At 36.6% G+C, this 26,739-nt stretch overlaps 1 protein-coding gene across 1 annotated transcript; it reads right to left on the minus strand.

The window, feature by feature from the left end:
• Window positions 1-262: 262 nt before the first annotated feature.
• On the minus strand, window positions 263-5,930 carry LOC107767656 (uncharacterized). The gene is made up of 9 exons (XM_016586733.2): window positions 5,497-5,930; window positions 4,901-4,937; window positions 4,710-4,788; window positions 4,520-4,565; window positions 4,345-4,443; window positions 2,851-2,919; window positions 2,337-2,721; window positions 2,095-2,249; window positions 263-1,497 (listed from the first exon to the last, which is right to left on the minus strand). Exons 1-9 carry the CDS (start codon window positions 5,905-5,907, stop codon window positions 646-648), a joined length of 2,133 nt encoding a protein of 710 aa, XP_016442219.1. The 5' UTR covers window positions 5,908-5,930; the 3' UTR covers window positions 263-645.
• Between the last annotated feature and the right edge of the window lie 20,809 nt (window positions 5,931-26,739).

The raw sequence follows: 26,739 nt of genomic DNA on the forward strand, positions 1-26,739 counted from the left end.
TTGTAATGTAAGTGCACGTGGAGCTTAATTTACGACATTGAGCAGTAAATATTCACTTTTTCAGCATTCCCATCGGCCTTCTTTAAAGTAATGATCAGGAAACCTTCAACTTTTCAAGTGACAGTGAAAATCTTATTCGACTAATATGAATATTATAAATAACACTGGAACCATTGATTTCTAATTTTGATACTTATATAGCCATAATAGTGGAATATAGGAAAATAGAAGACCTATGACAGCTGATTACATGAATTCTCTGTGGGAAGTTCAAAGGCTAATATCAGCTTGCTTACGACAACATTACATGAGAATACAAGTATACATTTTGGTCAGTATATCCAATATTAACTGCCTAAGAAAGGTTCATTGTCATTGATAGGAGTCTACTTGATTCACAATGGCAGACCCGGCTTCTGCAATCGGATCACAGCCAACCAAGTCCCTTCCCCTACTCTAACTTTTTCTATTTGAATCATGGGTTCAAATTCTCAAATGTTGTTACATTGAAATTCCCTAGTTTCAATCCTAAAAATTTGGATACATCATCTGTACAAGCATTTTCCTAATTTCCCTGCCATGACTAAGCCCTCATTTTAGGTTAAACTGTAAATCTGAATAATCTAGTTCACTAGGTTCAAAAAATTAGAGCTGTAACACTAAATCTAGCTGCTGTGGCGATCCAACTTGTATACTAGAACTAGGGGAGCCTGAAGTTTGGACTTTGACATTCAGGTCTGGTGGGATAGGAAGAGATTGCCTATACTGCCCCGAAGATACAGAGGCAGGCCGTGAATCACCAGAAAGCCTCACATTCTGTTCTGTACGAAAATCAAGATTTTTACCTGGTGCTAAATTCCCAGAATGCAATGTAGTCCAGGTTTCCCGTAAACTATTCCCCAGCGACGAGACATGGTCTGAAGGTGAATGATGAGACGAAGTATCTCTTCCAGGAACTGTTCCACTCACTTGACCAGGCCTTGAGGCCTCTTGTAGGCCCGGTTGACCTTTCGGCATGGACAACCTTGCTACCTCCATTTGCGTAGACAAATCATAACCAAGCATACCATTGAAACCATTTCTTGGGTTAAGGAAATGTTTTTGCTGAGCCTGGGAGGTAGATGCAGGAGTTGCACAGGAAAAGCCACCACGACCCTGTGCAAGTTCATTTTGGCTATTCAATATCTTAGCAGCTTCAACAATTTCGCCAGTAGGCCTGCACATGACAGCAGAACTTGGTCCTGGAAGAGATGGTGTAACGGCTCTACCAGAATGGTGATCAGCTGCCAAGCTGTCTGATGATTTGTTCTGAGATGGAAAGGTTGACGGTTGTGTAGATCCTCCACCTTCTCCTACCCATCCAGGACCAAACTTAACTCCAGCAGGTAAAACAGTTTCTAATTTCTTAGTAGCTACTTTCCAGACAACAGACCCAAGATTTGCAGCAAATCTGGCAAGGCTTCTAGCATATGCATGCTGCTCGAAGTGAATACCTACCTGCATTATAGTCAGATAGCATGGTTTGAGAAAGACTAAAGCAAAAATATCACACAATCACAAGAAAATTCATCATATTTCCTTTTGCGGATTTTCTTCTGGACGGGGTGGCTGGGTGGGACAACAACAATGATAACATAATCTGTGAAAAGTGACACTAGACCACTGATTAAGGCAAATCTTCCCCACTGTTTGACTGCATGATCGGAGGATCAGCCGAAAAATGATTTTAAAAAGGACCAGCACGAGAATGTGTTACTACACCTATTATTTTACTGTGCAATTGAATAGTGAATAATGCTTGCCTATCCTATCTAGCGTACAAAAACAAGAACTTTCTTGGGCAGTACTGTTGATATACAAGTAACGCAGAAGTGGAAAGGACTCACTGGACCAACAAACTTCAGATTTGTTTTTCTCCATTTCTCATCAAAATCTAGTAATGGATAAGATAAAAAAGGGTAGCCCCGTGCACTAAGCTCCCACAATAAAGAAACCAGCCAAAACATCCACAACACCATGCACTCCTTGAAAGCAGGGAGAAAACAAGACAACCAAAAAAAGAAAGCAAAGCAACATAGGCTGTTTAGTACATACCGCCATTAACCGCTTTAGGTCTCCATCAGCATTCCACAACAAAGATGCCTCACCACAAGAAGCTGAAGGATGGAGTAGTTCGTACGTGTCACGCCTATTTTCATCAACTAAAAAATGCTTCTTTCCATACTTCATATCAGCCCTCAAAATGGAAGCTGCACGTAACAAAATAATAACTTTTTTCATCAAAACAAAAAAATAAAAGAGACTGCAGAAAAGTGAAAAAGAGTGCAAGATCAAACCTGGAAATTCATTATTCCAATCAATCGAAGATTCAGAATGAGTTTCACCATTGCGAGAGCGAAATGTCGAGGATGTATCAACAGAGCGGAACTTATAAAGCATAGGTCCCTTTCGTAGATTGTAAGAGCTAGATCCATTGACTTTTTCCTCCGCACTTGCAAGAGTGGCACCTGAAGAAAGCTCAGGACCAATACAATCAACGGGTGAACTCTCAACAGAATTTTTTAGGTTTTTGCTTGGGGGCGGAGAACTCTCCTCAGACTTCTTAATATTTTTGCTCGGGGGCCGGCCTCTGCGAACAACCTTAGGTTGCAACTCACCATCCTCCCCTTCATGCCTCAAATTATCAAAATCTCTTTTTGCTAGATCTTGAATAGATCGTGCCTAAAAGCAAAGGTTTAATTGAAATAAGTGAAAATGAAATGACTCTTCAAATTAATCAAATTAACGAGTTCAGGGAAAAGTGGAAGCAAAATTAAAAACAATCAGGAGCAGTCAAAGGCTAAAGCTCACCTGCCGAAAGTAAACAGTATCTGGGGCATTATACTGCATTGCATTTGAACATATTAAGAAGACATCAGCCTGCATGAGCCAAAATCATGCCAGAGGTCAGCATCAAATTCAGTTAACAACTCCAGCAGCAGCACAAGCACAATCCCGCCCCATCAAAAATAAAATATACGAGGAAAATAAAAATTGTGCCAATGAAAGTATCACAGAGTGAGAAATAAGAACAAACCTTAAACACAAAATGGAAAATAAGATACCAGGACTAGACAAACTTTACAAGAATGTCTGAAGGCTGAAGATTCATAATGTATTTGGAACCATTTACATCTCCTTATGTATACCTTTTCTAAATGCATCATAAATTCCGAAATTCGAGACTTACATATGCTTATTGTACACTTACAACTTCTTTATATTGATGCTCTTTGCTTTTTCTTTTTCTTTTTCTTCTTTTGATCTCAATTGCCAATTCTCTACCAGACACAGTAAAATGGACATATCAAAGAGCCACTAAAGACAATAATAGTGTTTCTAATTCACAGCATATCATGTGACCCCAATCACCAGAAAACAATGACATCAAAAGTTTTAAATATAAATTGTAGATAGAGCCCTGAGCTTCTTCAATCAAACACATTTTACCAGAACAGATTACTCATCCATGTAAGTTTCCAAATAAGCAAAAAAAAAAAATCAAGAAACTACCGAGAATGAAAGAGGATCATGAGGAAAAGTCTTGACTTCTCAACCAACTAAAAATAATTATAAGGAAACGAATTCCGTACGAAAGGTTGACAAGGCCAAGAGGAAGACAATGAACTTGTTCAACAGCTTCAGCTTTACTGAAAACAAATCAAACACAAAAGTTTCAATCCTGTAGCTTCTTTTATTTAAGATAATACTATTGACAACTTTTTTTTTGCTACACTATCTACAATTACTGTAGCAGTGTAGCCTTCAGAATTTGGTTGAGACATTAAGATCAAAAAGCAAGTGACTCTAATGTCTATGAAGGTCTTCGTGTAGCCAGACATCTTTTGTACCCACAAATTTTAAACCAATTGCCACTATAATTCTCTTCCCTAAACTTTTACAAATGACTAACAGTGCAAATATTGAACTGATAAATCCAAGAAATTTAGTCCCCCCTTAATTACATTAATTTTCTATGGTGTTCAAAAATTTCTTAAATGATCAACAAATATCAAGATCACCAGGTCAAATCTCACAAACAGAGAACTCTAACCTAAAAGAAGATTGTGCTCAGCTCAATGTGCACAGGTACTTTTTTTTTCTTGGAAATGGAGTCATATGTATGTTTTTTTTTAAAAACAGGCAGCAGAAAACATCAGCGAAAAGGTCAATCTGCAAGTTAGCATATTGAAATATCATAGTCCATAGTTGTCTCCAAAGTAAGCGATTCATCATTAAAGGGGCAAAGTTGAATCCACGAGTACTACAAGCAACCAGAATTCAGCTCGGTAATCTATTACCGACCTCTAACTCTTCCAGGTTTGAGTAGAGTCCTTCATCAAGTTTCTTCCTCAAGGTTCCGAAATCCATAGGATGCTCTATAATCTCATGATAATCAGGTAGCTGCAAAGAAACTACTTCAGTATCTACTGAAAATATCATTAACATCTAATCAAATGTGTCCTTCGCAGAAATGTACCTCGTCCGGATCAACGGGCTCGGAGAATACACCATAAGTGTCCTTTCTGCATTTCATCATAGAAAAAACTAATACATAAGCCTAGTACTGAATTAAAAAGGGTCTGCACTAGTACAAGAAATAAAAGAATATATAAGGACCTAACATATGGAAACAAGAAAAAGAAGAATGAAAAGAAAAAAGAACATACTTTTGAAGTCTGTCAAGAATGAACACTAACAACTTTTTGTCTGGCAAAGGTGTTGTGGGACCAGACACCAGTGGCGACCCTGTCCAAGAATAAATGACACCAATCAGATAAAAAATCAATAACTGGGACTTCCAAACAAAAATCCTCTTTTTTCTTTTAATTAGAAGAGCGAAAAGCCTTTGAATTTGCACCATTTGAAGTGTCCATCGCTTTCAAAAGCTTTTCCCCCTGCAAAAATTAATACATCATGCAGTTGTTAGAACAATAATCAGAAACTTCAATTAAGTGGGGTTACTAAAATATACATCAAGACTCAAACTTGCAGCTAAAAGGGTCTCTAAAAGCTGATAATTGAGCATAACGTCTTCACAAAAATCACGGCAAGTGCAACAGAAGTGAGCTTTTGAAAACGGAGTGCTAAAATGAAGAGGAAAAATAAGGTAGAATCCTAATTAAAAGCCGTAAAAATTGAATTAATCACATTATGAATTTTCAAAAGTAAATGTAAAATCAAAGGAGCAGTGAGTGAGTCAAAATACATGCATACATTTCAGATCTCGAAAGTCAGAGCAAAAAAGGAACGTTGGAAGTTACGCGCCAAATCCAAAAAGTTTTGGATCACATAAAACCTCGAAATTTTCCCACGAAAAACAAAAAAAGAAGAAATATAAATATTCCTCCATTTTTTTTTTCCAAAAATAGAAATACATTGACTGACTCAGTAAATTTTAATTGTTCAAAATATTCATATAAATATAGCAATAAAACCCCTCAACCAATTCACCACCTGATCAGCAACAGCGTCGTCAGATCTGAGATCCACGGCGTCAATTTTCCGTCTTTTAACAGAAGCCTCGTTATCATCGGCGTCGGAATCAGAAAGTGAATTGGCAGAGGACGAATTTTCTTGAAAATGTTGGGGCAAACGGACAACGAGCTTGACTTTCTTCTCTTTACGTTCGTCGTCGTCGTCGATGAAGTCCGGTGGCGGAGAATTAGGGTTCCGGCGAGTGGATCGGCGGGGAGGGGTAGAAATGGAAGTTTTATTGTCACGTTTATTGAGATCTGAAAGTGACGGACGGCCTTTCTTCTTCTTTCTCTTCATTTCCGTCGGCACTGTTGCTTCTGCTGTTGCTGTTTCTGCCTTACCCATTTTTCTCTTCTCCTTATTTTCTCTCTCTCTCTCTGTTTCTCTCATCAAACGGCTTTCATTATTCTTTTTTCTTAATTTTTTATATTTTATTATTTATTTATTTTTTATACGGAGTAAATTCATACGTCCGGCTAGTATGTTTGGCTGAGCTTCTAACGTCGGCTTCTAACTTATTTTTTAGAAGTGTTTTTTCTAAAAGTGCTTTTTAAAAAAATAATTTTGGTAAAAATAAATTTGTGTTTGACTAATTAATTTAAAAAGTATTTTTAAGTAGTAATTAGTATTTGGTCAAGGTTTTAAGAAGTATTTTAAAATATATTTTTTTTAAAAGTACTTTTCAAAAAAATACTTTTAGAAAGAAGCTATTTTTTTCTGTTTCTAAGAAATTGGTTCTGCTGCTACTCAAAAGTATTTTTTTTTTCAAAAAGATTGATCAAACAATTCAATTTTCTTTTAGAAAAATACTTTAAAAAAATATATATTTTTGGCCAAGAAAAAAGCTTAACACCTATAAAAGAAAACAGAATAATCAAAAAAAAAGTGAGCAAGGTGTGTAACGCCTCATATGTTTTTTTGCGGCTAAAGCTAACGCAACATGCTGAATATGTGAAAATATTCAAAAGGTTTGTTCCATGTGCTTATAAGTTATAACTAGATCAATTTTATTGATGACATATTCATCTGATTTAACTTATTGCAAATAGTTGATAAGTAATAAATATTAGTAAGTAATTTTAAGTGTTGAAATTAATTTTATAAGTAAACAGTTATGTGTAAAATTGATGAAACTAATAATATATACTTAAAGTTTTTGGTTTAAAAAATTTATTGATAAATTATTCTTTTGGCTAGGGGTGTTCATGATTCGGTTTGGGTCGGTTTTTACCAAGTAAGTCGATTTTTCAAACATTGGAACCAAATCAAACCAATTAAGTCAGTTTTTTATCGATTCAGTTTGATTTGGTTTTTGTTAGGTTTTCGATTTTTTCGGTTATTCATCGGTTTTTTTTCTTAAATATGAGACATACACTACCAAACGTATATTTCGGTGACTACATTTTCAATTTAACACTATCAAATCAATTTCTCCTTGAGAAATCTATCATTTACCAAGATATATTGATGATAATTGAATCAAATAGTGATGAATAATTAAAATACTCAATTAAAAATCGATTATTTTTAACATGAAATAAATTTTTGTACTTAGTAAAAGAAAACTACCAATCACACTAGAATGTAAAGGCAAAGAATTAGATTATTATAATAATAAAGAACTAGACTAAAAATATAAATGACTAATATGTAGCATAAAATTTTAGAAACTTTATATAAAAATATACATATATATAGGTGTAATAATAAATTTAAATAGCTACTTTTATAATCGGTTTGGTTCGGGTTTTTTCGGTTATTTTTTATTAAAACCAAAACCAAACCAAATTTGATCGGTTTTTAAAATTCAAAACCAAAACCAAACCAAACCTAAAAAGTATCGATTTTTTTGGTCGGTTTGGTTCGATTTTTCGGGTTTTTATGAACACCCATACTTTTGGCAAATAGATCAAATTTCCTTAAATTTTTCACAAAAAATTATAAATCTAAAAGTCTATGTAATGAAAAGGTTTTGTGATTTTATTTAGGATAGGCACTTTGAGAATTAGAAAAAAATAAAGAATAAAATAGAAAATATAAATTAAAAGTAGTTATAAGATGAAAAATTATAAGTTGGTCACGTTCAATTTATGGTTTTTGATTGATTATGATTTATAAGCGCTTTACTTGTTAACCAAATACGTAGATAAGTCAAAAAGTACTTATAAGCAATTTGACCGGCTTATAAGCTTAATCCAGACACCCTCGAAATCTCATTTTCCTTGCTCAAAATTTTATTAATGTCTTATTTAAATTTCAAAGCATACGTCAGTTTTATTGCAAAACTATGGAACATCAAATACAATCTCGAATTAGCAAAAGAAGAGGAATACAAGCAGAGGAACGTCAAATACAGTCTCGTTTTAGTCATATTTTATACTTTAATTATTGAACTTTATGTATGCTTGAGTTTAAATGATAGATGATTTGCACTTATTAAGTATTTTAATTCCAAGTTAAGAAGATACGTTGGAGCAAAATTGAATAATTTGGAACTTTGAAATCTGAATAAAAGTCCAACGAATTAAACCGAGATCGCGCTTGGGGGCCGAGACCAAGTCTGGATATCAAAAAGTGATAAAAAAAATTTAACTCTGAGAAAATTGCACTACCACGCCGCATGGGGCGCCGTGAGGCGCGACGCGGCAGTGCAAATCACTGGCCTGTCCCACAAACTTGGTCTCTGAACTTTTCCACTGGCGCGGCGCATGGCGCACCGTATGGCACGCCGCGCCTGTGCAACTTCGCTGATAAGTTTTCTCACTTCAGTTTGGAAAGGGTAGTTCCGTCTAGACCCGTTTTACATGGTATAGATACACCAAAAATATGATTTTGAGAGGACTTTTGACCTACAAAGGATTTGAGGAGCAACTAAGGCAAGAAGATACAAGATTTCGTCAAGATCTCAACCAACAATCGGTGGAATACAGGAGTTTGTATCGAATCATTATGTTGATGTTGCATATGTCTTTAAACCTTTTTTAGATGACTTTTTCCATTGTTATGGAGTAGTTTGCTATAGGGTTTGACGGATATGGTATTTGATTGATATTTGTAGTTTTAACTCTTGTTTAATTGTATGAATATATTGACAGAGCTTTGAATTGATTGCAATTTTGTTCATCGAATTATTTAATTGAAAGAGAAATATTTTGGCGATCATCTTTGCATTATTTTGGTTGATTTAATTTGTGATTCATCTAAGTAATCGAGAGAGCTTTCTGAATTGTTGATTAAACTAATTTAGGAGAATATTCGAGAGACATTTCCCTAAGACTAGTCCATTAATGTGTTCTTGCATATCTTCACAGTGATTTATATTGGTTTATTATGTAGAGTTCAGATTTAATCGAAAGAAGAATCTTGACCTTACATTTAAATTAATTATCGAATGAATTCGTGAAATCATTAGAACCTTCGAAGTGAACTCAACCAGAGTTAGATCCCAAATAGCTATCCTACACCTATCTTGTCGCAACCCTTATTTCTCATATTGTTTATAAACCGTTTTATAGCCTGTTTGGCCAAACTGAAAAAATCAGCTTATTTTGAAAAGTGCTTTTCAAAAAAGTACTTTTGGAAAAAAATAATTTGTGTTTGGCTAATTAATTTGAAAAGCACTTTTGAACAATAATTTGTGTTTGGCCAAGCTTTTCAAAAAGTGCTTTTATGTGTCAAATTATAAATAATGACATAAAGAGATTTGCTTAATAGTTAATATTATATAAGTAGATAAATAATTATATTTTTTTATTATTGAAGATAATAATCAAATTTTTTATTTTATTTAAGTAAAATATAAAAATAAAATTAAAAAGTACTTTATTCTTTCAAGATAATTTAAATATATCAAAAATCATCCAATAAATATGAAAGTTCATCCCAAAAGTCATTTTATATTACTTAATAGTTTAAACTAAGTAAGGTTATTTTGGTATATATAATATTTTGCAAAGGGTATTTTTAGTAGGAAGAAAAGTCAAAACTGCTTCTGCTTCTGCTTCTAGAGAGAAATTACTTTTTTCTGCTTCTTCAAAACTGCTTCTGCTTCTAGCCAAAAACACTTTTTTTTCAAAAAAAAACTTGGCCAAACACCTCAAATTAAGGAAAAAAAAATACTTATTTGAAAGGGAAAAAAGCACTTTTGGCATGGTGAGAAGCTTGGCCAAACAGGCTATTAGTTCAACTCTCATTCTTTACGATAAGTCTAATTATTAGTAATCTTAATTTAGTAGTTAATTGAAGTAGTAATAACTTCAACCAAGTTTTGATCATTCTAAATAGCAAATAAGCCAAAAATTACTTGAACATTTTTAAAATTCAATCTCTGTGAAGACGATAATTTTACTATACTATATTTGGCTAGCGAGCATCAATTTCGTGTTACTTTTTACGCTTGTTACTACAAGCACAAAAAGATTCTTTTAATCGAAAAAGGTGTGCTATAGGAAATGAAGTTTATTGTTCTAACAAACTTAGGCCATCTAAGTATATCAAGGTCTAGTTTATTTTTATTAAGATAAAATTGCCTTAATCTGATACATAACTGATCATTAAGATATTGTGACTAAATTTGACCTTTGAATGATCAAAATAATTTACTTTATCAACATTTGAATATTTATAATCGATATTTATTTTAAAAATAATAAATGTAAAAACTTATTAATATTAATACTTAATAAATATGATATCCATAAAATATTAATTTACATGGTGTCGTATAAGTTATCTCTTTGATAAATTATACTCTTAAAGCTAACAACAATTAGAGCTGGCAATGGGGTTGATAAGCAATGATGGTTGTAACATGGTGGTTGATGATGGTCATGCTTGGTAGAGGAATATATATTAGGACATAAATTGGGATTGCGGAAGTATATGAATATTTTTAATGATGTGAGATATTTTAGAAAAATAATACGGACTTTGAAGTATAGACGTTAGGTACTCAAATTTCCATTCGCAAACTCCATTCTTTTCGCATTCTTTATTTCGGTTAAAGGTAATGTAATTCTTTATATAGCAAGGCGTTTGATTTCTACAATCTGCATTCTGCATGTTTGGGTTAAGTAAAAGTAGCCTTTAGAATGAAGATAAACAAAACAAAGCCCAACAGACCCAGTTTACTCTCATCTCAAGTGATCTTATCACCCCCGACCCAATGTCCCCCCTCTCTCTATTTTTTTTCTTTTTTCGGAAGTCGTGCTACCTCATTTGTTTGCACTTAATGGAGGTTTGAATCTTAATCATTCAGATATCAAACATTAAGTGCGTTTATTTTTAATATCTGAATCTTAATAATTCAGATCTTAATCATTAAGTGTGTTTGTTTTGTTACTTCACAACCACTTAATGGGTTTGAATAGGTCTATATGATTAAGATCTATAACAAAGACTTAATTTCATTAAGATGCTATCATCCACATTCACTACTAACTGTCGTCACCGCCTACCATTATCAACTACCACCATCACCACCACCGTCCTCAATCATAGTCGACACCACTACCACCACCATCATCCTCAACCACAATCACACACTCACTCACCTCAACTACCATCACCAACCATCCCATAACCATCAACAACCATAGCCGACATCGCCCACCATTATAAACTACCATCACCTTCCTTAATCACCACCACCACTACCTACCATCATTAACTATCACCACTCACGACTACCATCCTCAACCATAATCACTATCGCTTCCAATCACCACTAGCTACTACCGAGAATCACCACTATCAACCAAATTCACCATTATCACCACACACTCAGCCACCTCAACTACCATCACTAACCATCCCATTACCATCAATAACCATAGCCCACATCGTCCACAATTATAAACTACCATCACCTTCCTCAATCATAACCACCACCACCACCACTACCTACCATCATTAACTATCACCACTCACGACTACCATCCTCAACCATAATAACTATCGCTACCAATCACCACTAGCTACTACCGAGAATCACCACTATCAACCAAATTCACCACCAACCACTATTATTAATGTGTATCTTATATTTTCAATGTTTAAAAAATAAACCGTCTTAATTATTTAGTATTTAAATTTTAAAACACATCTTAATATTCAGATGTGTATTTAGATTCATATATTTTAATCTTAATACACATCTTGATATTCAGATATATATTCATATTCAGACGTCTTAATCTTTAAAAAATAAATGAGGTTTACTAATGGTGTTGACTGTTACGCGATTGCAGGAGCTCGATTGAAATCGAGGATCATAATGCTGATTCAAGAAAAGCTTTCGAGAATTCAGCTATGGTTAGAGTTTACAGAAGAAGAAGAGAAAAAGAAGAGAAGAGAGAGATTAGGATAGAAGAATATAATTGCATATATGATTGTTATTGTTCACGACAATTGTATTTATATCTATTATAATTGATTGAATTCCCCTTCTATAGATTCTCTAACTAACGACCCTACTGACATATCCTCTAACTAGCAGTAGTTAGTTATTCTAATAACTCAAACTAACTCTAATGACAATTTGAATTTCTAACTACTGCTCCTCTGCTCGACTCTTTATTCCAAACACTGCTCGACTCTTTATTCCAAAAACGTGTATTAGTACTCCCCTCCAATAGAAGATCCTTACCCACAAGGATCAAACAATGGAAATCTGGTCTGTAAAATAGAAGCAATTTCCCACATAGTAGCATCAGCAGGCAATCCTTGCCATTTAACTAAAACCTGTGCGACAACTTTATTACCTCTTTTGATCATCCTTCTTTACAAAATTAACTTAGGGTCAGGGTAGTAGGGGTTTGCCAAATCAACAACTGGGGGATAAAAGATTTGTGAGGGCACTTCATGGCACATTTTCAGCAAGGAAACATGAACTGTAGGATGAATTTTCACCCCAGCAGGTAGCAATAGAGTATAGACAACTGAACCAATTCTTTTAATAATCTAAAATGGACCATAAAATTTTGCAGCTAATTTGTGTGATGAGTGATTTGAAATGGTTACTTGTTTGTATGGTTGGACCTTCAAATAGACCCAGTCTCCAACTTTAAATTATCTATCACTTCTATGAGAGTCTGCATGTTGTTTCATCCTAAGATGTGCTCTTCTGAGATGATGTTTAAGCAGTTGTAGTTTGAGCTCCCTATTTATCAATGTGTTGTCAACTTCAGCAGAAGCTGATTCTCCTGGTATATATGGTAAATGCAGGGGGGTGGTCTGCCATACAATGCTTCATAAGGAGTAGTTTGAATGGCATAATTGAAGGAAGTGTTGTACCAATACTCAGCCATTGGTAAGCATGGGAACCAGTTGGTAGCATCCTCACTACAGTAGCATCTCAAGTAAGTTTCAAGGCTTATATTCATGACCTCAATCTGCCCATCAGATTGAGGGTGATAGGCTGATGAAGTGTGCAACTGTACTCCTTGGAGTGTGAATAGCTCCTACCAGAATAAACTCAAGAAAACAACATCTCTATCACTTGTAATAGCATCAAACATCCTATGTAGCTTAACTATTGTGTCAAGAAAAACCTTAGCAACTGACTGAGCAGTGTATGGATGTTTAAGTGGAATGAAGTGGCCATACTTGCTTAGCCTGTCTACTACTACTAGGATTACTTCACATCCATTTAACTTTGGCAAACCATCAATGAAGTCCATGCTGATCTATGACCAAACTACATCTGGTATAGGTAGTGGTTGTAATAGGCCTGGATAAGCAGCTAAGTCTGATTTGTTCCTTTGATAGATATCACATTTCTAGACAAATTCCTTTATGTCTTTCCTTATATTCTTCCAGTAAAATAATGTCACCAGCCCCCTTAATATAGCTTCAACACATGAGTGACCGCCTTGAGGACCAGCATGCTATGCTGTCATGATTGCCCTTCTCAGTTCTGGAACTTTCGCAATCACCAATCTGCCCTTCCTCCTTAGTTGGTCTTGAGTCCAAGTGAACTGTTTATGAGCATCAGGGTTATGTTGAAGTTCTGCAATAAGTTGTTTAAGCTCAGAATCTAAATTCCAACTGGATACTATATTTTGGAATAGATCAATGTCATGAGGTGATAGTATTAGTGCAAATAGTTCAGCACCAGTGACCCTTGAAATAGCATCAACTACTTTGTTTTCCACTCCCTTCTTGTATTCTATAGAGTAGTCAAAAGGCATCAATTTTGTTAACCATAGTAGTTGAGAATTAGTGTGCAGTTTATGCTCCATAAGGAACTTCAGAACCTTCTGATCAGTCCTTATAATAAACTTTTGTCCCAGCAAGTATTGTGACTATTTAGAAACTGCATGAACAACAACCAATAACTCACTATCATAGACAGATAAGGTAGCATGTCTAGGTGACAGAGCTTTGCTAATAAAGGCTATTGGATGACCTTATTGAATGATTACTGCCCCTATCCCATAGCCACTTGCATCAGTCTCCACAATGAATGTCTTGTTAGCATCAGATAAAGCTAAGACAGGAGCCTGAGTAAGTGCCTCCTTCAGTTCTGCAAAGGCTACATCAGCTACTGGTGACCATTTGAAATTGTTCTTCTTGGTCAATTTAGTTAATGGTTTGCAAATAACATCAAAGCCTTTGATAAACCTCCTGTAGTAGCCAGCTAGGCCTAAGAATCCTCTCAACTGTTTGAGAGTGGTTGGTGTAGGCCAATTCCTCACAACTTCTATTTTGTGGGGATCAGTAGAGACTCCTTCTGCTGCAATAAAGTGGCCTAGATATTCAATTTTGTGGACTCCAAAGAAACACTTGCTCATCTTAGCAAACAATTGATGCTTCATCATCTCCACAAAGACAGACCTTAAGTGAATCAAATAATCTTCCATAGTGCTGCTGTAGATTAGGACATCATCAAAGAAAACCAACACATGTTTCCTAAGAAACTTGTGAAAAACAGAGTTCATTAATCCTTGGAAGGTTGTAGGAGCATTTGAGAGGCCAAAAGGCATAACCATGTACTCAAAATGACCCGAGTGAGTTCTGAAAGCAGTTTTAGGCACATCCTCCTTTGCCATTCTAAGTTGATGGTAGCCTGACCTTAAGTGTATATTAGAAAAGATTCTGGATCCTCCTAATTCATCTAACAAGTCTTCCATAATTGGGATGGAAAACTTGTTCTTTACAGTATGTTTATTCAGATCCCTATAGTCCACACAAAGTCTCTATGTACCACCATCCTTTTTCCCCACCAAGACCACTGGAGATGCAAAGGGACTACAACTAGGTTGTATGATGCCTTGATCGAGCATCTGCTGTACTAGGCCCTCAATGATATCTTTTTTCACAGAAGGGTACCTATAGGGCCTTTTATTCACAGGTTCAGTACCACATTGCAACACAATTCTATGGTCAAATACACCTCTAGAAGGAGGTAGTTCAGTAGGTTCTTCAAACAGTTTAGAATACTCAGATAACAATTGTATTAGCCTTACATCTGTTTTAGGTTCTTCTTTAGCCTTAAGTGCATGCCATTGTTCACCAGCACTCTCCATAGGCACTACTTAAATCATGCATAACTGAGAAGTGATACCTGTATGTTTGGCTATCTTTCCAGCTTCTTGAACCTTGACTTGGTTGCCATCTCCTCTCAGAAGATGCTTTCTTCCTTTGTACCAAAACTCCATAGTTAACTTCCTGAAGTTCATTTTTATATCCCCCAGAGTCAGCAACCATTGCACTCCTAAAACTACTCCACAGGACCCTAGTGTTAGTAGTAAGAATTTTGCTGAAAACTCATCACCTTACAACAACCATGTGATGGTATACATTCTGTCCACCATCATATTTCCATTAGCAACAGCCACCATTTGAGGAGTAGTTGATCTGATCTTACATCCCAAGTGATGAACCAAATCAGGATCTATGAAATTATGTGAACCCCCAGTATCAATTAGTATGTTCAATACCTTTTTAGCATGATAACCAATCACCTTTAGAGTTCTGTAGCCAAGAGAGCCATTCAGAGCATGGATAGAAATCTCCATTTGCTCTATGGGCTGAGCTAGTTCTAGTTGCTTGAACTCCTCCTCTTGTAGTATCAGTTCACCCCCTCCTCTATGTCATGTCCTTCATCTATTTCTTCTACCTCCAATACATATATCTGCTTGGAATTCTTGCACTTATGCCCAGGTACATACTTCTCATTGCAGAAGTAGCACATCCCCATTACCCTCTTGTCATTCATTTCTTCTATACTCAATATCCTTCTATTGAATCCTTTAGTATAATTTGAACCACTGGAGTTAGTGATATTTTATATGTCAATGCCATACAAGAGGGGGGAGGGGTGATTTGTGTGGTATCCAATTTTCACGTGTACTGATTATAGAAGGACCTGGTTCTTCTAAGTGTTCCTTAACCTACTATTGCTGAAATAGTAAATGCGGAAAGTAAAGAACACAAGTATTTTTACGTGAAAAACACCCGGCTCAAAATGTGAAAAAAATACGATCTACTACTCAGTGGGATTTTCCCCAATACTTCACTAAATCACTGAGCCAAAACAGCATTTACAAAGACTCTTTGTAAACCTAAAGATTACCTCTAATCCCGTAATGGCAACCAACCTCTAACTGTTGCGACAACTTCAAGTTAATTCTAACTTGAATACTCAGAGTACCTATTATAATTGCTTCTAGATAAAGCTGAAAGGTACAATTTGAAACCCACCTACTATAATTGAACTAGAATAAAAGACAGACACTTGGGACTGCTTCTTCTATCTAGTTCATGTAGCTTCAGGTTCCCACACTTGAATCACACAAGAATTGCTTGCAAAATGCCTTGCTATTTTGTTCTCAACTTACGTTTAACTTCTGCTTTTGTGCGTACCTGTAGAATGAGAACATCCTACAATATATAGAGTTAGTAGAATAAGAAACAACTAGAGTTCTAATGCTACTCTTCCTTGGTGGAAGATTTCTAGTTATCCTCAACTTCTAACTCCTCCCGTATCTTAGATAGTGTTCTTTTTGAGTAAGGTGTCCTTCTCCTTATCAAATATGCAACCTTTTCGATCAGGAGATATCAAATATAACAAGTTAAGCTTATCTCCTTCACGTCCATTCCTCATGCTCGAATCTGCCTGTGTCTGTGTATACATGGGATGGACCTGGTTCATGCATGTGCTTCCTTTGTCAATCTTCAAAACAAAACTTCACTTGGGCCAACAAATTCCCCTTTTTTGATGATGACAAACTCTGTGCTTTTCATAAGCTTAGGCCATGTTTCAACTCAGCCCAACATCAACAGAATGTTAGAACATTTTACCTTTTTAAAGTCACTTATCATCAAGGACCAAGTTCATTAGGTTATAAACACCACTGTCCAAAGTGAAAGCACAACCTTTTCCCCCCCTTTTGGCATCATTAAAAAGTTGCATAATAATGTTAGATAACCATATTTTAAATAGAAATTACTCATGGCCACTGGGGCTACTTCACATGCAATCATGGATTAATCATCATATATCAATCTAAGGATATTATTCATCTAAGAAATATAAACAAACAGTTAGAGCAAAAGACAATGAATTTCATTGATTGATAAGATCCTACCATAAAGCATAAGAAGAAATAAAAGCATTGGAACATGAGCAAAAGAAACAAAAAAATCCCGAACTGGGTCACTGGTTGATCTACACTAGGCTAGGAGGCTTAAGGCTGGGAAGGACTGGGTTCTTGGTTTTTGGCTTAGAGTAGTTTCACCATATCCTGAAGAATGCCATCATTTTTCTCCTTTTATTTTGCCAGCTCAGCTCTGAGAGTATCTCTCTCAGTCTCCACTTCTGCCAACCTCTTCTATAGCCTATCAATCTCAGCATCCTTAACCCCACTCTCTTTCACCAAGGCTCACACTTTGCTATTCACTGGTACCTTTTTGGATGAACCAGATTCTTTAGGAGTGGTTTGGACTTCATAGTCACAAGCAGTTAGAGTATTTGCCCCAAAATGATCCTTGCTTGTACCAACCTCTCATTTCTTGATGGGTACCTTGAAATGTGCAAGTACAACCGTGAGAATAAAGCCATAGGGTATGACATGAGTCTTTGCGCAATTTAGAACCCTATCAAGAAGCTGGATTATAAACCCAGGACAATTGATTTGCCACCCACTGTCCAAACATTCCATAAGGACCGGGTCCATGAATATGGCAATGTGCCTCCGTCCCTGCCTAGGCAGCACACATTTGTTTACAAATTCAGACATCACTTTATGGGGTGGCTTCATCTCACTTTTGTAAATAGCCTTGGGCTCAAGTTCCTCTTCATTGTCACCAAATTTCCTAGTAATGGCAAGGGCAGTAGGGAGATTCTCTAGACTTGGCCATTTTAGTTTCTTATAATCATTATACCCTTCAGCAGGTACACCCAAGATCTCTCTCAACTCTTTCTTATCAAAAGGTACTTTTACCCCCTTTACCACACTGGTTACCCTACCATCTTTTATCTCACAATTGGCCATAAACTCCACAATTTCATTTCTGGCCAGCCTGCCATCCATCTGAAGGACCATGTCCTTCCAGCCTTGCAACTGTAACTTCTCCAAAAACATCACCATTCCTTCCTCCTCCAAGTCCCTGATGAGTCTGCCTTTCAAGATAGTCCTCTTTCCAAATTTGACCATCTTGTCTTTCTCAGCATCAGAATTAACTTCTTCTTCCTCTCCACTCCATTCTTCTTCCTCCACAATTTTTACTTTTCTTGATTTCATAGCAGACCTGGTTCTTTTAGCCAAAGTGGATGGTTCAACGGACTTTGACTTTGAAATAAACTTCTTTGTGGAAGTCTTGGATTTCTTAGCTTTAGGAGTCAGAACCTCCACTTCTTCTATCTCATCTTCATCGCGAAGGACCATGTCTATCTCATCAATTTCAACAGCCTTAACAGGCTCACCCACCTTCTTCTTTCCCTTAGCAGTAGCTTTTCTTTTACTTTCTTCTAAGGCTTTCTCCAGTTCAGCCTCACTCTGCTTCTTCTGACTTCTTGTGGCTCTTCCTCTGGTGGGAAGAATTTCAACAGGGATAGAAGAGGCAACCTTCATTTTCTTGTTTGCCCTAGCAGTGCCAGGGGTGTTAACTCTTGAACTTCCTTTCTTCTTTGGATTGTAACTTGCAGTCACCCTTTTCAGTAGGTCTACGAGAGTTTCCTGTTCAGATGGAACAGGTTCATCTACCTTTTTCCCAAGTTGAACTAGCCCCTCGGTAGCTTCTCTAGACCCACTCCCCTATTTTTCTCACACTCTCCTCTATTCCAGCAGATTCCTCACCTCAAATAACCATTGCATCTGATTCTTTAGTTAGACTAACAAGAGTGGGTGAAGAACCAACCACTCCTTTTCCCTTTCCCCTCACAGTAATCCGAGCACCCTCACTTTCTTTTTCTTTTTCTTTTCCTATTCATTTTTACCACCAACCCTTCCAGACTCAGTAGTTTCAACACCTGCCATGGATCCTACCAGCACAAACCTATTCTCCAAATTCGTAGCAATCTCAGAAATAGTTTTAGGAGTAACTTTAGGGCCAGATGATACCTGTTCAGTCTCAGAATAACCCGTTTCTTCCCCCTCAGTAGCAGACTTAAATGAGTTGTCAGATTTCTGAAGTTCCTGGACATGGCTATCCTTTAATTGTTTACCTAATTTCTTAGATAATGCGCTCCCAGTCACAGTCTTGCGAGCAAGCATCTTAGTTCTTCCTTTCTTAGACAAAAGTATGGTTGAAAGTGTGATAGATGGTGGGAGTGTGGTTTCCTTGGGTGGGGATGAAGGATTTTCAGAAGGGTTTGCCATTTTTGAGTTTGGGAGCTTTAGAAAACGAGTTTGTGTAAAAGTAGAAGAGAAGAGAAGTTTTAGAGAATTTGGACGGCTTGAAAATTTAGAAGTGAAGAAACAAATGAATCCTAATAAATATAAAGTGGAGGAGTTCACTTGAGTAACGATAGCTTTTGCATAAGTCTAATCAAACTGCAAGTCAGTTTGAAAAGACGTTCAAGACTATCCCTAGAATCTAGGCACTTAATGCGGTTAGGACTTCTTTTGAACGGAACTGGTTCATTTTGTAACGGATAGGTCCAAAATGGATTTGGGATTAGATGGGACTCTTTTTTTAACCATGATCCAAATATAATTATTCCAAATTATGCAGAGTGTAGAATACATACCAAGTAATCTTGATGAACCAGGTTCTTCACTGAGAAATCTCTTATGTAAGTCTGAATTTTTCAAGAAAATAGAGATAATATCATTAGAGATTAATGAGTTATTTTAGAACATGGCACAGGAGTATACTATTGAAAGTATGAGACTGAGCAAAATCTAATCTAACTATATACAAAATTTATAGATTTTCTAACCAATTTTTTTTTCCTTTTTTTTTTTCGATTGTGAAATTTTGAACTGGTCCTTTTAGGTGATCTTAATCATCCCTAATTCTAACCTGTTCCTTTCAAAGTGATCTGTACTTAGAGCTTTTGTGGAGATGTCAACTATTTGCTTGTCAGTAGTACAAAATTCTACAGTGATCAAACCCTTTTCATAGTTGTCCCTCAAAAAGTGATGCCTATTATCTATGTGCTTAGTTCTCTTGTGATGAACCAGGTTCTTGGTTATACTAATTGCACTAGTGTTATCACAAAAGATGGGGATACGACCAATATCAATTTCAAAGTCTATTAATTGCTGTTTGATCCACAATAATTTAGCACAACATGAAGCAGTAACAACATACTCAACTTCAGCAGTAGATAAGGCCACAAAATTTTGCTTTTTGGTGGCCTAAGACACAAGACATGAGCCAAGAAAGTGTGCCATACCTGAGGTGCTCTTTCTATCCACAAGAAAACCTGCATAATCAACATATCCCACTAGATTAAAATTACTACCTTTTGGATACCATAGACAAAGGCCAGTGGTGTCTTTTAGGTATCTCAAAATCCTCTTGACAGCAGTCAAGTGAGACTCCTTTGGATTTGCCTGAAATCTTGCACAAAGGCCTACACTGAAAACAATGTCAGGTCTGCTAGCAGTGAGATACAACAATGAGCCAATCATTCCCCTATACAACTTCTGATCAACAGATGAACCAAGTTCATCTATATCCAACTTTGTAGCTGTTGCAATAGGAGTGTCAATTTCTTTGGATTCTTCCATTTTAAACCTTTTAAGCAACTCTTTTACATACTTCTACTGATGGATCATAGTTCCATTTGAATTTTGTTTAATTTGTAAGCCTAAAAAAAAATTAAGCTCACCCATCATGCTTATTTCAAATTCACTCCCCATTAGTTTAGCAAATTCTTTACTTAACTTATCAATGGTTTCTCCAAAGATTATATCATCAACATATATCTGAACTACCAAGAGATCTTTACCTTTTTCTTTAAAGAATAAAGTATTGTCAATTTTACCTCTCTTGTAGCCATGCTCAAGTAAAATTTTTGATAATCTTTCATACCATGCTCTTGGAGCCTTCTTGAGCCCATAAAGTGCCTTGTCAAGCTTGTACACATGATCAGGACATTCCTTGCTTTCAAAACTCGGAGGTTGCTTGACAAACACTTCTTCCTTTAGATAGCTATTGAGGAAGGCACTCTTGACATCCATCTGATGGAGAGTGAATTCCATGTAAGCAGCAAATGCTACGAGGAGTCTAATTGCTTCCAATCTTGCAACTGGAGCAAAAGTCTCATCATAGTCTATGCCCTCCTTCTGACTATATCCTTGAACCACCAATCTTGCCTTGTTCCTTGTAACTGTTCCATCTCCATCAAGTTTGTTTCTGAAGACCCATTTAGTGCCAATTACTGATCTGTCCTTGGGTCTTGGTACCAGATGCCAAACTTGACTTTTCTCAAATTGGTTGAGTTCATCTTGCATTGCATTTATCCAGTCTGCATCCTGCAAAGCCTCAACAATATTTTTAGGTTCAATAAGAGATAGAAAAGCATCAAAAGCACAAAGATTCTTCAAAGAAGACCTGGTTTTGATTCCAGAGGTTGGATCAGTAATTATATTCTCAATGGATGAGAACTTTGGTACTTATAAGGTTTCACAACCAGCTGGTTTCCCTTAGATATTCCTTTAGTGTTTTGTTGCTGAGGAACAGGTTCATGGACAGGTTCCCTCAGGGTTTGAGGATCAGTTCTTCTTTGTTCAGTTCTCCATGCCAGGTTGCCCTGGGTAGAAGGACCTGTTCCATCACCTGTTCCTTCCTTTAGTGCAGCTTCAGTCTGGGCTATGGTTTCATTTGAGTTTCTAACCAGCCCAATTGCTTCATCTTCATGTTCCTGTCTCTAAGAAAGAATGTTAGTTTCATCAAAAAAGTACATGAACACTTTCTTCTACACACATAGTTCTTTTGTTATAGACCTTATAAGCTTTGCTATGTGAAGAATATCCCAAGAATACTCCCTCATCACTTCTGGGATCAAACTTACCTAGGGAGTCTTTACCATTATTGTGCACAAAGCACTTGCATCCAAATGCCCTAAGATGGGATATGTTTGGCTTTATCCCTTTAAGTAACTCATATGGAGTCTTCTCTACAAGAGGTCTAGTCATGCACCTATTTATGATGTAGCATGCAGTGTTCACAGCTTCTGCCCAGAAACTATGTGGCAGTTTACTAGAAAGAAGCATAGTCCTAGCCATATCTTCAAGTGTCCTATTCTTTCTTTAAACTACTCCATTTTGTTATGGATTCCTAGGAGCAGAAAAGTTATGATCTACGCCATGTTCATCACAAAATTCAACAAATTTAGCATTCTCAAATTCAGTACCATGATCAAACCTAATTGATGTAAGTTGATTACCTAGTTATTTCTGAGTTTTTCTAACAAACGAAGTGAACATGTCAAATGCTTCATTTTTAGATGTTAAAATAATGTCCAAGTAAACCTAGAGTAATCATCAAGAAGCACCATCACATATCTCTTACCACCTCTGCTTAATGTTCCACAAAGATCCATATGGACCAGTTCCATCATCCTGGTAGTGCTTACCACTTTCTTGCTTTTAAAAGAGGATCTTACCTGCTTCCCCCTTGCACAGGCCTCACAAACCTTATCTTCCTTGAATTTAATGTTTGGCAGTCCTATCACCAAGTCCTTGGAGACAAGTTTGTTGAGTTGACTTAGACTGGCATGTCCAAGTCTCTTGTGCCAAAGGAGGGGATCATTATCCAACACACTTAAGCAAGTGAGTTCATTTTCTGAAAGTATGGACAGATCTACAACATATATGTTGTTCACTCTTTTCCCCTGCAAAACTATCTTATCAGTGGTAAGATTAATCACAAAGCATTTGGTAGATGTGAATGCTACCATGTTACCTCTATCACATAGTTGTGATACACTTATTAGACTGTACTTTAGTCCATTTATTAAGTAGACGTTCTCAATAGAATGAGAATCATTCTTTCCTACCTTTCCAACCCCAATAATCTCACTTTTCTTCCTATTTCCAGAGGAGACATTACCTCCTTTAAGGTCCTCAAGTGAAAGGAACTAGTTCTTGTTTCCTGTCATGTGCTTTGAGTATCCATTATCCATGTACCATATTTGACTGTTTTTCTTCACCTGGGCCTGCAAAAAGAAATCAAGGGTTAGTCTTAGGAACCCAAACTAGGCAAAATGATGAATTAATTTTTTTTTAGCCCAACTTGGTAGCCTATTTTTCCCTTGAACAAATTCTTTGTTCTTTTGACTTGCCTTTTCTTTTGCAGTGCATTCACTTTTATAGTGACCTGTTTTACCACAGTGTGTGCAAATCTTGTTCTGAGGAAGTGTGAGGTACTTGCTTTTAGGATCCCATTTAGGTACCAGGTTCCCAAAGCCAAGTCCTCTTATGTTGCTACTATGATGTTCCTGTAGCCATGAAAGTGCATCGGAGGACCTGTTCCATTTACAAGTTTTGTCTAGCTCATGCTTGACCTTGCTTAAATCCTCCTTTAGGTTTCTTACATGCTCATCCCTTTTATGCAACTCATCTTTCATTTTTCCTATATTTTCTTATAGAGTGAGTTGTGTGTGATCAACTGTCTTTTTACCTATTCCTAATTTCAGTTTTAGATTTTCAGATCTAAGCTTTAGGACAGTTGAGTCAAGTGCATGAACCTGGTTCTTCAAAACAGTATTTTCACTTACAGTTTCACTAACCCTAAGTTCTAGATTTTTGCACTTAGCCTTTAAAATCACACATTCTTTAGACAACTGTTCCTTTTCATTGTTTACATCCTCATATTCATCAATTAATTCTAGAAGTAACTCAGATAACCTTTCTTTAGACAATAATTTAATCTAGTCTTTGAGATGAATTATACTTACCTCAGTTTCCTCATCAGATTCTCCAATGGCCATAAGTGCTTTTTCACCCCCATCATCATCATCTGAGCTTTCTCCCCAAGCAGCGACCATAGCCTTGGTTGATCCTTTGCTTTTCTTGGGTTGAACCTGTTCCTTCTTCCTTTTCCTTCATTCAACTCTTTCCTTCTTCCATTCAATTTCCCATTGGGGGACAGCTTTTGATGAGATGATTAGTCTTTCCACACTTGTAACATCCATTATTGGTTTGCTTCTCAGGAACTTTTGATTTACTATAGCTTCCACTTCTTGAAGGAACCTTTCCTTTCCTCAAGCATTTCTTGAAATTCTTAATGATCATATCCATTTCATCATCTTCAAGATCAGAACCTTCAGTGATTCTGAGTGCCAGGCTCCTTTCCTTCTTTGGTACATCCATTTTCATGGTTTGTCTCCTAAGTTCATAAGCAGTGAGATTTCCAATTAATTCATCAAGTGGGAGGGTGGCAATGTTCTTTGATTCCTGAATGGCAGTAATTTTGCTCTCCCAAGTAACATGCAGAACCCTTGTCAATATTTTCTCAACTCTATCTTCTTCAGAAATAATCCTTCCAAGAGACTTTAGTTCATTTGTTAATGTAGTGAACCTTGTGTATATCTCTTGAATGGTTTCTCCTTCCTTCATAGTAAAGTTCTCATATTGAGAATACAGTAGAGTTTCTCTGGACCTTTTCACATGAGGTGTTCCTTCGTGAGCCACTTGCAGAGTGTCCCAGATTTCCTTGACAGTGGTACAACTTTGGATTCTGCTATATTCATCTGGACCAAGTCCACAAACAAGCCACTTTTTGGCTTTGACATTCTTCTTCCATTTCTTCAAGTCCTCAGCTATGCAATCTGCTCTTGTCATTGGTACCTCTACTCCTTCAGCATTTATCTTCATGGTAGCCAGTGGGCCATCTATGACAATGTCCCATAGCTCATAGTCTTCTCCTATGATGTGATCTCTCATCATGTTTTTCCACCAGGAGTAGTACTGGCCGTTGAAGAGTGGTAGCCTAGCAGTGGATTGCCCTTCCCTGTTCCAGGTGGTTCACTCATCTTGATCTTCTCCTAAGGTGTTAGCCTCTTCAAGGGTAACCTAACTATGATACCAATTTATATTTTATATGTCAATGCCACACAAAAGGGGGGTGATTTGTATGGTGTCCAATTTTCGCGTGCACTGATTATAGAAGGACCTGGTTCTTCTAAGTATTCCTTAACCTACTATTGTTGAAATAGTAAATACGGAAAGTAAAGAACACAAGTATTTTTACGTGGAAAACACCCGGCTCAAAAGGTGAAAAAACCACAACCTACTACTCAGTAGGATTTTCCCCAACACTTCACTAAATCACTGGGCCAATACAATATTTACAAAGACTCCTTTTAAACCTAAGGATTACCTCTAATCCCGTTGGGGCAACCATCGTCTAACTGTTGCGACAACTTCAAGTTAACTCTAACTTGAATACTCAGAGTACCTATTACAATTGCTTCTAGATAAAGCTGAAAGGTACAATTTGAAATCCACCTACTATAATTGAACTAGAATAAAAGACAGACACTTGGAACTGGTTCTTCTATTTGGTTCATGTAGCTTTAGGTTCCCACACTTGAATCACATAAGAATTGCTTGCAAAATGCCTTGCTATTTTGCTCTCAACTCACGTTTAACTTCTGCTTTTGTGTGCACCTGTAGAATGAAAACATCCTGCAATATATATAGAGTTAGTAGAATAAGAAACAACTAGAGTTCTAATGCTACTCTTCCTTGGTGGAAGAGTTCTAGTTATCCTCAACTTCTAACTCCTCCCTTATCTTGGATAGTGTTCTCTTTGAGTAAGGAGTCATTCTTCTTATCAAATATGCAACCTTTTCGATCAGTAGATATCAGATATAACATGTTAAGATTATCTCCTTCATGTCCATTCCTCATGCGTGAATCTGCCCGTGTCTGTGTATACAGGGGATGTACCTAGTTCATGCCTGAGCTTCCTTTATCAATATTCAAAACAAAACTTCACTTGGGCCAACAGTTAGGAGTAGGTAGTAAGGGCTTACTAGTAGTTCCTTGTCCTGGATATCTCTTGATTGAAGAATTAGGTGTGTAAGAGGATTGTCTAGTTGCAGCTAAGTAAGCCTCTTGCATTATGGCAGTTCTGTACACCTGAGATAGAGTAGTAGGGTTGGTGAGTTTGACTGCAATGTCCAGCTCATGTTTCAAACCACCAATGAAACAACTGATGGCATTTTCTTGAGATAGCCTCACTCGATTCAGATTCCTTTCAAAAATCGCTTGGTATTCTTTCACACTTCCATTCTGTTTGATCTTTTTGATCTCCTCCATTGGATCATCAAAATCAGTCCTAAACCTTTCTACCAATGCCATAACATATTCATTCCAAGTAGCTGACTGTAGATATTGTCTGTACCTCATGAAGGAAAGATGTCATTGAATAGCCTCTCCTTCCAATTGCATTGCAGCTACCTCAACTCTTTCCTCAGCAACAACTTTTTTCATAGAGAAAAATTGTTCAAGTTTGAACAACCACGATCTCAAATCTTCACCAGTAAATTGCAGGAACTCCATTCTAGACCACCTCGAGAAGTTAGAATTGAGGTGATTACAACTAGTAGGGCTCCTTTCTCGATGAGACCTTCCTTCAGATGGTTCACATTCATTCTGCACTGGTGATTTATCCTTTGGTTGCTCCCTTGAATTCGTGAATTGCTCCTTCAATTCAAGGATTGTCTGATCCAATTGCTTCAGATGTGAGACTTCACCTGATAAAACTCCCACATCTGCTATTAGTTTCTGCATCAACTCGCGCAGATCAATGGGTTCT

Source organism: Nicotiana tabacum, chromosome 23 (assembly GCF_000715075.1).
Source record: "Nicotiana tabacum cultivar K326 chromosome 23, ASM71507v2, whole genome shotgun sequence".
Lineage (NCBI taxonomy): Eukaryota > Viridiplantae > Streptophyta > Magnoliopsida > Solanales > Solanaceae > Nicotiana > Nicotiana tabacum.

Bases quoted from the DNA above. Each gene is read 5' to 3' on its own strand.
- LOC107767656 (XM_016586733.2), bottom strand. From the start codon at position 5,907: ATGAGAGAAACAGAGAGAGAGAGAGAAAATAAGGAGAAGAGAAAAATG. The intron at 2,722-2,850 runs GTGAGCTTTAGC...CTTTGCTTTTAG, and splicing joins ATACTGTTTACTTTCGGCAG to GCACGATCTATTCAAGATCT. The intron at 2,250-2,336 runs GTTTGATCTTGC...TGTTACGTGCAG, and splicing joins TTGGAATAATGAATTTCCAG to CTTCCATTTTGAGGGCTGAT.